This window comes from Pleuronectes platessa, chromosome 6 (assembly GCF_947347685.1).
Source record: "Pleuronectes platessa chromosome 6, fPlePla1.1, whole genome shotgun sequence".
NCBI lineage: Eukaryota > Metazoa > Chordata > Actinopteri > Pleuronectiformes > Pleuronectidae > Pleuronectes > Pleuronectes platessa.
In genome coordinates, this window is record NC_070631.1 from 635659 (window position 1) to 648984 (window position 13326).

Consider the following 13326-nt stretch of genomic DNA (forward strand, 5'->3'; position numbering starts at 1 on the left):
CTCCACCTCCACCTGCTCCTCCACCTGCTCCTCCACATCCACCTGCTCCTCAACCTTCTCCTCAACCTGCTCCTCAACCTCAACCTGCTCCTCAACCTCCACCTGCTCCTCAACCTGCTCCTCAACCTCCACCTGCTACTCAACCTCCACCTGCTCCTCCACCTCCAGCTGCACCTCCACCTGCTCCTCAACCTCCACCTGCTCCTCAACCTGCTCCTCAACCTCCACCTGCTCCTCAACCTGCTCCTCCACCTCCACCTGCTCCTCAACCTGCTCCTCCACCTCCACCTGCTCCTCCACCTGCTCCTCCACCTCCACCTGCTCCTCCAGCTGCTCCTCAACCTCCACCTGCTCCTCCACCTGCTCCTCCAGCTCACTGATCTCAGTTCAGGGTCCATGAGGCAGTTTGTGATGTAGCTCTCTGAAGAGACGAGATGAGACACAGGAGCTGCAGCGGCGTGCACGTCCCGTCCCCTGGGCGCGTGTTAGTGTGTTTGTGTGTTTGTGTGTTCAGGACCACAGCTGCTGCTGCTGATGATTCTGAGGAAGAGGAGGAAGAGGAAGAGGAGGAAGAGTCGTTAACGTGAGGAGGAAGCTGCGCTCTGCCGGGACAGCGGAGGAAGAGGACGGGCGGGATTCAAACAGGTGTCCGCTTGTTTCCCATCAGCCCCGGGCCGGAGCAGGAGGAGCAGGAGGAGCAGAGAGGAGGTGACACCAGCAACCAGGAGGCAGGAAGGAGACTAATGTGTGTAACCGTGCGCTGCTCCTGCTCAGAAGATCGGACAGAAGAACCGGACTGAAAGGTGGGACTGAAGAGGAGGACACGAGGAGGAGGAGGACACGAGGACAGGAGGAGACGAGGACAGGAGGAGACGAGGACAGGAGGAGACGAGGACAGGAGGAGAAAGCCTCACATCTCTTTTTATCCTCCCCAACAGGAGGAGGAGGAGGAGGAGGAGGAGGAGGAGGCGGTGACCGACGCCCCCCACGGGACAGGCCGACCGAGCTGCTAACAGGTGTGTCTGAGCGGGACGCGGGTTCCAGTCTGCACCGCCCGGTCCGGTCCGGTCCACCTCAACCCTCCACCGGGTCCAGACCCCTCGTTCCTCCGGGGAGAGAGACCTCAGCCTTCATTCCGTCTCCCGGTCTGTCCGCAGATTCCCATTAGTGCGTTAGAGCCGAGGAGGAGGAGGAGGAGGAGGAGGAGGAGGATCTCAAACCGAACCGGATCTTGATGAATGGATGAAGGTTCGGACTCGTGTTGGTTTGTCAGATCCTTCGAGGGTTAGAGACAGTTTGAGTTCCGGATCCGACACGAAGCGGAGCTGCTGCGGTTCATCATGACGACGAGAGGAGGCAGCGGAGCGGGGGACCTGGTGTCCTCCTGCACCTCCTGCACCTCCTCCACCTCCTCCACCTCCTGCACCTCCTGCACCTCCTCCACCTCCTCCACCTCCAGCCTCCAGCAGCAGAGCGGCGGCCCCGCTCCTCCGGGGCCCGAGGCGGCCGGAGGGGTGGAGATGTTCGGGGAGTTCCAGGACTGGTGCTCGCGGACCTACGGGGACTCCGGGAAGACCAAGACCGTGACCCGGCGCAAGTACCACAAGATCCTGCAGACGCTCCTCCTGCAGGAGGAGGAGCAGCGGCCCGGCCTGCTCCTGCAGGAGAAGAGCAGCAGCCACATCAACGCCAAGTTCAAGTTCTGGGTCAAGTCCAAAGGGTTCCAGGTCCGAACCGAGGACCGGACTGAGGCCCGGAGCCCAGCGGGCAGACCCGTGCTGTACGTGCCCGTCAAGGTGAGAGGTGTGTGTGTGTGTGTGTGTGTGTGTGTGTGTGTGTGTGTGTGTGTGTGTGTGTGTGTGTGTGTGTGTGTGTGTGTGTGTGTGTGTGTGCAGCAGGTGCTTGTTCCTGTGTCTCAGTCTGAGTTTCACAGGATGAGAAACATTTCATTCACAAACTTCAACTTGTTTTGTTGTCTCCAGTTCAGTTGATGATTATTTATAGTTGATGACTTATTGTGTGAATATTATCAGCTCCATCACCGGAGTCTTCATATGATTCATATGTTTCAGTCTTCATATGATTCATATGTTTCAGTTTGAAACTCCAGAGCGGTTCTAACAGTTTGAGTCTCCGTACGAACACATGTGGTCACGTGACCTCCTGCTCGCGTCCCATTGGACACGGGAACTGACCGAGCTGTGATTCAACAGTGGACGTTATGAAATACAATATGAAAACATGTCTTCAGCCTCACAGGACATAAACTACACAAGTGTCCAACTACACAACTTGTGTCCAACTACACTTGTGTTCAACTACACAACACCTTAATGTTGTGTTTGTGGTTCAGACGAGCAGCCTGTTGTGTTTCTGTCTGCGTCGTGCTGAGAGGAGTATGACCTGTGTGCAGCAACAGCTGATCAGTGTTTATACTCAGTGTGTGTGTGTGCGTTTGTGTGTCACTCTCATGGGCTCTGCTTCACTCTGCAGCTACATCTCATCACTGCATCAGAAATAATATGGACTCCAGCAGCTCACAGGTATCAGGACAAATCAGAAGACATGAGATATTGATGAGGTAAAGTGATGAAGAAGCTCCTGACCGGTGTCTTCATCATGTCTGTGCATTGTGTTGTTATTGAGTGAGAAGCTGTTGAACCGATCTGCTTCCAGGCTTTGTGATGATGACCACACTGATGATTGTGTGAAGCTGCTGCTCCATCAGTTCTCTGCTCTGAGCTTCCTCTTGTTGAGAGTTTTCCATCGGGGGGGGGGGGGGTCAGACTTCTCCCAGTTTGATCAGAACACACGACTCACAGAGTTCCTGTCTTTGTGATGGTGTCTCACAGACTTTACAGAGGTGGTGTTGGATCGGTTCATTGGTTCTCAGCAGTGTGTGAGTATCATTCATCTGTGTAAGAGCATCACACGACTCAAGATGCTCTATTTCTCATGTCCCCGGATATTTGCATTGTGTGGTTCTGCATGTGATAGTAATGATACTAACAGAATGTGTGATGCTTTCAGATGAGACAGGATATACTGAGCTGTGAATCTACACAGTGTCTGAGTGCTGGTCAGAGAGCAGCCACACCAACAAACTGCTTCTCACTCAGTTCCTCTGTCTGAGCTGAACTCTGGAGGAGGAGGTAGAGGGGAGGAGGTAGAGGGGAGGATGTGAGGAGGTAGAGGTGAGGACGTAGATGTGAGGAGTTGGAGGGGAGGACGTAGAGGTGAGGATGTGAGGAGGTAGAGGTGAGGATGTAAGGAGGTAGAGGTGAGGAGGATAGATGTGAGGATGTGAGGATGTAAAGGTGAGGAGGTAGAGGGGAGGACGTAGAGGTGAGGAGGATAGAGGTGAGGAGGATAGAGGTGAGGAGGATAGAGGTGATGAGGATAGAGGTGAGGAGGATAGAGGTGAGGAGGTAGAGGTTAGGACGTAGAGGTGAGGAGGATAGAGGTGAGGATGTGAGGAGGTAGAGGTGAGGACGTAGATGTGAGGAGGTGAGGAGGTAGAGGTGAGGAGGATAGAGGAGAGAAGGTAGAGGTGAGGATTTGAGGAGGTAGAGGTGAGGATGTGAGGAGGTAGAGGGGCAGACGTAGAGGTAAGGATGTGAGGAGTTAGAGGTGAGGATGTGAGGAGGTAGAGCTGAGGAGGATAGAGGTGAGGAGGTAGAAGTGAGGATGTAGAGGGGAGGAGGTAGAGGTGAGGATGTAGAGGTGAGGAAGTAGAGGTGAGGATGTAGAGGTGAGGAGGATAGAGGTGAGGACGTAGATGTGAGGATGTAGATGTGGTCATGTGACCTCTAGAGCATTGATGTGGTCATGTGACATGTAGAGCATTGATTTGGTGATGTGACCTCTAGAGCGTTGATGTGGTGATGTGACCTGTAGAGTGTTGATGTGGTCATGTGACATGTAGAGTGTTGATGTGGTCATGTGACCTCTAGAGCGTTGATGTGGTCATGTGACATGTAGAGCGTTGATGTGGTGATGTGACATGTAGAGTGTTGATGTGGTCATGTGACCTCTAGAGCGTTGATGTGGTCATGTGACCTGTAGAGTGTTGATGTGGTCATGTGACATGTAGAGTGTTGATGTGGTCATGTGACATGTAGAGTGTTGATGTGGTCATGTGACCATAGAGCGTTGATCTGGTCATGTGACCTGTAGAGTGTTGATGTGGTCATATGACCTCTAGAGCGTTGATGTGGTCATGTGACATGTAGAGCGTTGATGTGGTCATGTGACATGTAGAGTGTTGATGTGGTCATGTGACATGTAGAGCGTTGATGTGGTCATGTGACATGTAGAGTGTTGATGTGGTCATGTGACCTGTAGAGCGTTGATGTGGTCATGTGACCTGTAGAGCGTTGATGTGGTCATGTGACCTGTAGAGCGTTGATGTGGTCATGTGACATGTAGAGCGTTGATGTGGTCATGTGACATGTAGAGCGTTGATGTGGTCATGTGACCTGTAGAGCGTTGATGTGGTCATGTGACCTGCAGAGCGTTGATGTGGTCATGTGACATGTAGAGCGTTGATGTGGTCATGTGACATGTAGAGTGTTGATGTGGTCATGTGACCTGTAGAGCGTTGATGTGGTCATGTGACATGTAGAGTGTTGATGTGGTCATGTGACATGTAGAGCGTTGATGTGGTCATGTGACCTGCAGCTGAACTTTGTTCACATAGAAATGACTCCAATAGACTGTTATCAGCACCTAACGGCATGATGGGAAATGTGTGTGTGTGTCTGTGTTGAAAGGGGGGGGGGGGGGGCTCCATCAGGTCTCAGTCTCTTATTCCGTCATCATAAAAAAATTTATTTGACAGAAATTGGTTGGACTCTGGTTGTGTGTCTCTGTGTGAGCATGTGTGTGTGTCCTACCCTCCTGTGTGTGTGTGTGTTTCCTACCCTCCTGTGTGTGTGTGTTTGTGTGTGTGTGTGTGTGTGAGCAGTGGACACGCTGCTGGGAAACAATAGAGACGTAAAGATGAACTCTGTGACGTCGTCATGTTAGCGTTGGGCAGAAGGCCGACGCAGCAGTGGCTTCTGGGTAATGTCAGTGACCCTGAGTGGACCTGCTCGTTTGTGCTCTTGTTTCTGCTCATGATCAGAACTTCAGTGGAGCTGCTCAGCTCTGTGATGTCATCACACTGGAACTGAACTTCTTGTACATTTATATATACTTTATGTTTTATTTTTATTCAACACACATTATATTTGTATGAATTCAAATCACTGAAGACTTGAGGTGACAAGTTGTTGGTTTATAGTGACAGTTGTTGTGTTTGTGTCAGGAGCAGCATGTCTCACACAGACACACACAGAGGGGGGGGGGTGAGTTATGGGATTCAAACTCTGACAGCGGCTCACACGTCTTTGTCTTATTCAAACTTTGGCCAACAAAGTTTTAAAAGGTCAGAAAAGTTTTCTCTTCTAATTGGTTCTGATAAGAAACAGAAGAACGTGATTAATCTTCAGATCGTCTTCGGAGTTTTAATAACTGAAGCTGAATTCAGACGGTTGCTATGACTTCACAGATTTAACGTCTCAGCCGCTCGTCGTTTCAACACAAACTAATTAAAATAATAAACCTTGACATTTCTATATAAATACCTTCTTCACTTTTCACTGTTGAAAGTTTTGTGTTGCATGTTTGTGTTAATGTTTGGAGCAGAATAAAGTTGTGAATAGAAATTTACCTTCAAACTTCCAGTTGATGCAACAGATTAAAATTCATTTTATTAAGAAAGTGAAAGTGAAACTTTAATTTAATGCAAAGTCTACACGTCAGTGATTCATTTAATTCAGGCTTACTTTGTGTTAAGAAGTCTGATATCATTTAATAGTATTATCTTTAATTAATTAGTTAATTAGTTATTTAGTAGTTTCCTTTGGTTTGAATGAATTTAGAACTCTGACAGGAAACATTCCTCCTGTGGAGCATCTGTAATATTGTGTAGTTGTAAAACATAAAGAATATCCCCCAGTGGAGAAGAGAGGTTGTCTCCTCCTCCTCCTCCTCTCCTGACCACCCCCCCCCCCCCCCCCCCCATATGAAAGCCAGGCTGCCATGTTAACTCCACGCAGCCACCAGGCATCGTTCACGAGGTTATGAACACTAACAAAGGATCAGAGTCTGAAGGAAAAGTCGTTTGGTTTTCTTCTGTTCAAAATGTCCTTCAGGGTTCGTGTTTCCTGTTTTGAGGAAGTTTGAGGAAATGTGTTTTATGAATTTGAGATAAAGTTTAATTCTGTTTCCTGTTGTCTGAAGAACTGGTGTGTGTGTGTGTGTGTGTGTGTGTGTGTGTGTGTGTGTGTGTGTGTGTGTGTGTGTGTGTGTGTGTGTGTGTGTGTGTGTGTGTGTGTGTGTGTGTGTGTGTGGGTGGCAGTTAGTTTTATCTGAATGTACCCCATGTATCCTAGCAACAGGCTGGTTTGGAAATGCAATGGAGAGAGAGAGAGATAGAGATAGAGATAGAGAGAGAGAGGCGTAGAGGTAGAGAGCAAGGTAGAGATATAGAGAGAGAGAGAGGTAGAGGTAGAGATATAGAGAGAGAGAGAGGTAGAGGTAGAGATACAGAGAGAGAGAGAGGTAGAGGGTAGAGAGAGAGAGAGGTAGAACCTGATTCTCAAGTCCACCTGGTTGAAGACGTGTCCCCATGAACCAAACACTGGCCCAGTCCTTGACATGAGGTGAAGGACTGAAGGAGGAGTGAAGGTTGTTGGTTCTGGTCTGGTTTGCTCTGCTCTCAGGTCAGAGACCTTGAGGCAGCGACACTCGGTTCAATGAGAAGATGAGAAGATCTTTGTTCCTCATGGAAAGTGAAAACATCTCTGTTGGAGGGTTTGGATCCGTGCAGGAGGAACCTGTCAGCAAGTCGTTATTTATTTATTATTCCTCTAAAAGGTGTGACTGTTATTAAACATCATGTATTTACTTCACACATTACACAATAAAGGAAATTGTTGTTTTTAGAGAAACTGTATTTCTGTTAAAGAAAAGTTTATTATGATGTAAAACGACCTTTAAAGGTCAAGTTTCCAGAATAAAGGACAGTCTGTCCTCTGTCTGTCCCCAGTGTGTGGACAGTGTCTCCGGGCCGGACTCGTCCCTCAAGCGCGTGGCGGTGGTGGAGGACTTCTTCTCCATCATCTTCTCCATGCACGTGGAGATCAGCAGCGATCCGGCCAAAGCTCCCAAACACGCCGGCCAGAAGAAAACCTACAAAGCTGTAAGTGTTCGAACATGTGAACCTTTGCTGTCGTCCCGTGACGGTGGCTCACCCGCTCCGCCCTCCGCCCTCCTGGATTCTCTCTTTCATAACTCGTGTCGTCTGTTGCTTCACCCCCCCCCCCCCCCTCTCTCTCTTCCTCTTCAGTTTGGCTTCATTCCTCTTTTTCTGTCTGTTTTTTCCTCTGATCCAGTTTCAGTTTCACACCAGAATCTAAACCGGATTCTTCACTTCAGGGTTTTTCATTACGTTCAATAGATAAAAAACAAATTCTGTGAGTTGTAAAATTAGTAAAAAGATAAATTAGCAGATAAATAGAATCATATATTTTTGGATTAAGTAATTTTTCAAACTAAAACTGAGCCTTTTCTTAGTTTCAGTACTTTTCTGTGTTTGTGATAATAAACTGAAGATTCTGGGTTTGATTCACTGGTCGTGTGAACAGCTTCTTTCAAACAGCTGGACTGAGGAGCTGGAGGTCAGAGGTCAACCACCTCCTGGTCTCTGCTCCTCAGACCAGGAGCTGAACCTTCAGACCTGATGATTTACATTTCATGGTTTGAGTTGTGAGGACGGATGTGCAGGTTCACTGCCCTCTGTTGGTTACACACTGTAAGTGCAGGTCTTCTCATCTCAAACTCTTCTCACCCTCCTCTTCGTCTTCATCAACCTTTACTTGATGTTGTTATTTAGTTGTGTCTCTTTCACAGACTTGGTTTGGATTGTGTCCTTCAATATTTACTGTACATACAGTGAGAGCCAGGAAGTGAGTCACTGTGTTCAGTTCTTCAGGTTCTTCACCAGAGGCTGTGAGTGACACTTGCCTTCACTTCAACGCCCCCCCCCCCTTCTTACACACACACACACACACGTGCACGGAGGCTTTGGAGCACCCCCCCTCCACCCACGCTGGCTGTGCTCCACCCTTCCTTTGTGCCTCTCTTCCTGAATAAGAGTGTGATTTATGCAGATTCACACCCACAGTAGATTTATGAATTCACGTCTGCAGCAGGTTTCTCTTGAAACAGGAAACTCGTCTTCTCGGCCAATCAGGCGTTGACGTGTGGGCGTCGAGCGTCTGGAGCCATGAGGAGAGAAACCATCGATCTCAGAGTCCTTCAGAATAAAGTTGCTTTTGACTTTGACATGAATAATTCATTGAATCAGAAACTTTCACTCACATTCTGGGAAATAATAAGAAATGAGATAGAGAGGTATCCAGTGATGTCATCATCATACCAACAACCATAATAACCATGATGTTAATTATTGTTTACTCTGATATCGGTGTTGATTTATCAGATTTATAAAATCAGGTTTCAGAACTGGACTGATTCATACGACTCAAAGTCAGAATCATTATCTCCAACATGAATGTGATTAAATTAAATGATAATAATGATAATAATGATAATGATAATGATGATAATTATATAATAATGATGATAATAATAATGATGATAATAATGATGATAATGATAATAATAAATAATAAAGTGTTGTCATCTGAACCAACACAGAGTGACCAGCAGCTTCTGTTTCAACTCTATTTTAACAAATCTTAAGATCATCAGAAGGAATTTCTTCAGATATGGTGCGTGGAGGTCAAAGGTCAAGGTTAAATATCAGGTCAGCCTGTAGGGGGCCGGGGACTCATTTATCAGCTGATTTCAGTCTGGTCTCGTTCCTTGTGAATTAAATATCTCAGGAACACCTCAGGGGAATTCTTTCAGATTTGGCGCACATGTTCACTTGGACTCTCTGATTAACCGAGTCGATTTTGGTGGTCAAAGATCAAAGGTCAAGGTCACTGTGACCTCACCAATGTTTTGATCAGTGGTTGGCGAGTGGACACCTGCAGCTCTGTCACTTTAGTTTTCAGTATGAAAGACGATGTGTCTCTGTGTCTCAGATTGCAGAGACGTACGCCTTCCTGCCCAGAGAGGCGGTGACCCACTTCCTGATGAGCTGTGGCGAGTGTCAGAAGAGGATGCACATCAGCTCCACAGGACCAGACTTCAGAGGTACTGGTGCTTTCCTCTCTATTCCACCGCGCCGGCGCCACCCAGTGGGCCGGAGGTTTCATGCGTCCATGTTGTCTCTTCTCTTCTGAACTTGATACGTGACTGACAAACTGATAAGGTCAGGAGGTCAAAGGTCAAGGTCACTGTGACCTCATGTTATTGTGAATGCAGGATCTCAGGGACACGTGGAGGGGCTGTCGGTGGAGGCGTCGGCCACTGGGCCTCGAGTCTAATTCATTTTTTATCTTGCTGGAAAAGGGAACATGTGATTGTTGATGGGAACTTTTAAATCAGAGTCATTTTTTAGAACAAACACGTGGATATGACCGTTTGTTCAAGTTAATAATAAACTGCATCAGACTTTAACCAGTCCCACAGTGCAACACTTCACATTAACACTGAGCTGGACATTGAAGTAACTGATTCTGTCTGAACTAAACAGAAAATCTAAAAACTTTATTCTGTTTCCTCAAATAAGTTAGAAATCTCCTTCACATGAGAGCTTGTTGTGTGTACTTGTAATCCGACGCAGACAGACGAGACCAACACAACAAACTTTCAGACAAACATTTATTAAGTAAACAAAACACCTCGTTTTCAGAAGCGTGAGTGGTCGCTGCGTCTACACGCGCCGCCATCGGATCAACCTAGAGACTGGTGTGAGTCCAGAGAAGACATGGCCGACAGTCACATGTTACACTGAGTGTCTCCACAAAATAACACAAACTGTTCAACACAACAGCACAAAATGTCCACTGTCTTCAGGACATCGTCTCTCAGGACCTATTTGGGCTGATCCGGTAACTCTCGTATAGAAACAAATATTAATACAGAGCTGCCGACTCTCACGCTTTCGGCGTGTGACACACATCCAATTTCTCACGGCCAAAAAAAAAGTGATTTCTTACAAGTGGCCAATACGTCGATCGCGAAGGCCCCCCCCCCCCCCCCCGACAAGAGGTCCACCAGGGACGAGGGTCGCTACATCGTCCAGGGCGGGGGGGGGGGTGGCGGCGGCTAAAGACACACCGCTGCTGACGTTTTGTAATAAATTTCTCATTTGATTTTTGTGTTTGCAACTTGTTTCTGCTTGCGCGGCTATATTTTGGTCACCCCCGACAAAATCTCACTCCAAGGTTTTTTGATAAGTTGGCAGCTCTGTTAATATTAAAAAAATGTTAAAAAAATGTATAAAATAAAACAATATTCATATAATAATTTACAGAACAAATCCCATGAATTTCATGTTGTTTATTAAGATAAAACGACGTCATTTGAAAGACTCAGAGATCTGTTGTTGATGCTCAATGCAAACATACGGTGGCCCTGAGAGCTCAACAAACAGCAACTTAAGAAAACACATGCAAGTTGACAAAACACAAGCAAAGTAAAAAAACATCTTCATCAAGTTCACAACACAACACAACACAACACAACACAACAAATAGACAAACGCGCAGCAAATACACAAACGCCCTGCAAGTAGCGCCGACACACACACACGCACACGCACACGCACACACACACACACACACTCGCCCACTCCTGGTATTTCATGATGGCCTGATTAACGTGACGTTCACTCACGTTCATCGTTACGTTCACGTTAATAATATGAAAGCTGATCGTTAAGTTCAGCGTTCGTGAAACATATGAACAACACTGAACTGTACAGTCACTGCAGAGGAGCTGAAGAGCTGCTGGTGGTCGAACCCTGTGTGGAACCGGATGTGTCTGGTGTATTGGACGTTTTAGTGGCAGCAGTGTGCATCACTTTTAGCTGTCCCCTAGAAACACTAACCCGAAACACGGAGGAGGAGGAGCATCCGGACATGGTCGTGGTGTGGGGTGTTTTGGACAAATAAATATGGTGAGCTTACTGTCTATTAATAGGCCGCCGTGCCAATCTTTAAATGATAATAATAATGGAAGATTTATGTGATTTATTGTAAGCTTTGAACTTTTATTAGATAGAAGTTAGATCTATGTTGAGAAATTAATTGCTGACTGTAAGTCCCACTTGTGTTGATGTGGGCATTTGCCTGTGCTGTGCAGTATAGCCTAAAATAATTGTAAATTATTGTCATCAAATTTATACCATGGATATTATTTGAGATTAAGGCTTGTAAGTCCCACAGCATTGTCAGTGGGCATTTGCATGTTTTTTTCAGCACCATTTTCTGTATGCGTTCCGGCACCTTGTGATTTACAAATTAAGCACTGATTATTTCCCAGCATGCAGCTGTTCCCAGAGGCTGCTACAGTCTCCCCCTGGTGGTTGTTCAGAGATGTTTTTCTTCTCGTTACATCTGGTTTGTCACAGAGGAAATGATCCATGTGTTTGACTCATACACTGAATATAAAGGCTTTGACTGGGATGTGCTGCTGTTATACTGCAGCGCCACCTGTGGGTCAAAAGGAGAAAAGCCACCACCGCTCTGCACCTGATGCAGAAATGAAAACTCAAAGTTATTTCAATGTGTTGAACTTTGTGTTGAACTAAATCAATTTGTGACGTGAATCCAGGAACTTTAAGATCATAAACAAACATATACACAGAATGTGGTTCTACACACATGGAGACACACTGAGGGACAAAGGTGGACAATAATAAAGACAAACTTAAACACACTGTATGTGACTCTTTATAGAGGGTTTATATATTCTGCTTGTGTTGTGTCATTTCAATAAAACATGTGAATAAAGACAATCGGGGCAGGAAGGTTGCTGGTTTGAATCCGGTTCAGATGGGGTCTTCCTGTGTGGAGTCTGCATGTTCTCCCCGTGTTTTCTCCAGGTGCTCCGGCTTCATCTCACAAACACATGCAGATTAGGGGTTGTGTAGATTGGAGACTACACACAAGCTGCTGCTGCTTCAGCCTCTGGATCCTCAGGACACAGCTCAGCCTCCGTCCACACACACTGTCCTCTTCACACTGTCCTCTTCACTCTCACCTCCACCAAGACTCCCACCTGTTGAGAGAAGAAGACATCAGTGTCACAGAGACTCACTTCATCAGCTGTGAGTCAGTGATGCAGCTCATCCAGTAGAAAGAGCAGCAGGGACTTCAGTCCTGTTCAGAGGTGGAGCAGCTTCCTCTCTGCTTCATGTTCACGTGTTGGAATGAACACGCTAAGAGCTCAGTGTGTGTCCTCTGCATGTCAAAGTGCAGAGTGGACACCTGAGAGGTGGATTTACTGCTGTTACAGGTGAAGCCATGTTTCACTGTGTGTTGATGAACATCTGCTTCTGACAAACTGGGACCAGAGGAGACAGATGGACCTCAGCAGAGGTTCTGCTCTGTATAAAGAGCTCCTGGTTACCATGTGATGAGGAGAGGCTTCAGTCCCACTGATCTCAGAGCTGTGACAAAGATCCACCTGATCAGTTCTTCACTGATGAAGTGAGAGGACAAACTGTCTCAGATCAGATGAAGACGACACCGTCTCTGTCCCTCGTGTGAGGCTGTCAGCTGTGGTCCAGCTTGTGTAAGTTACAGCGCCCCCTGGTGGCATCTGGTCAAAATATATCACGTGACCACGACATAATAACGTGTGAACGAGATAAATAACTCGAGACCACGAGATCTGAATCTGTTGTTTACTAACAAGACGAGTGGAAGACAAGAAGACACACACTGTCTCACTGTCTCTGAGGACACACACTGTCTCCCTGTCTCTGAGGACACACACTGTCTCACTGTCTCTGAGGACACATGGACCTGTCTCCAGGAAGCTGAGGTCATCTGGTGTTTTGGGGACAGGATGAGTCTGGAGACATTGAGATGTTCTGGGTGAGTTAGAGATCAACTGAACCAACCAGACGTTGATTTAAACTTCCCTTATCCGTCCCTTTAAGGAGAGTGTGCACCACACAACAGTGTAGAGTCACTGTGGTCAGTGGGCGGAGCTTCTATACTGGTTGATCTCCAACTTAACCTGGAGCAGGTTAGCTGTCATCAGAAGTTACCATGGTGATTGACCTGGTTAAGAAGTGGACGAGCTTCGTAGAACTGAAAAAACTAAACCTGAAGTTAACCTGATAACCACAAATCC

At 47.0% G+C, this 13326-nt stretch overlaps 2 protein-coding genes across 3 annotated transcripts in view; one reads left to right on the top strand and one right to left on the bottom strand.

Annotated features, from left to right (window-relative positions):
- LOC128441951 (NLR family CARD domain-containing protein 3) overlaps positions 1-13326 on the bottom strand; it is a 60209-nt gene that overhangs the window by 31297 nt on the left and 15586 nt on the right. Inside the window, exon 13 of one of the 2 annotated variants that reach the window (XM_053424083.1) lies at positions 12189-12243. In XM_053424083.1, the coding sequence (XP_053280058.1) occupies positions 12222-12243 (22 nt within the window). In that variant the 3' untranslated portion in view covers positions 12189-12221. Of the gene's footprint in view, positions 1-11908; positions 12244-13326 lie in introns of those variants that run through there. The other variant, XM_053424082.1, reaches the window with a different exon arrangement.
- The window catches only part of LOC128441824 (nucleolar protein 4), a 52818-nt gene continuing 40446 nt past the window's right edge, over positions 955-13326 (top strand). The window contains exons 1-3 of the mRNA XM_053423930.1: positions 955-1796; positions 7094-7246; positions 9159-9270. Coding sequence (XP_053279905.1) covers positions 1341-1796; positions 7094-7246; positions 9159-9270 — 721 coding nt within the window. The 5' untranslated portion in view covers positions 955-1340. The remainder of the gene's footprint in view (positions 1797-7093; positions 7247-9158; positions 9271-13326) is intronic.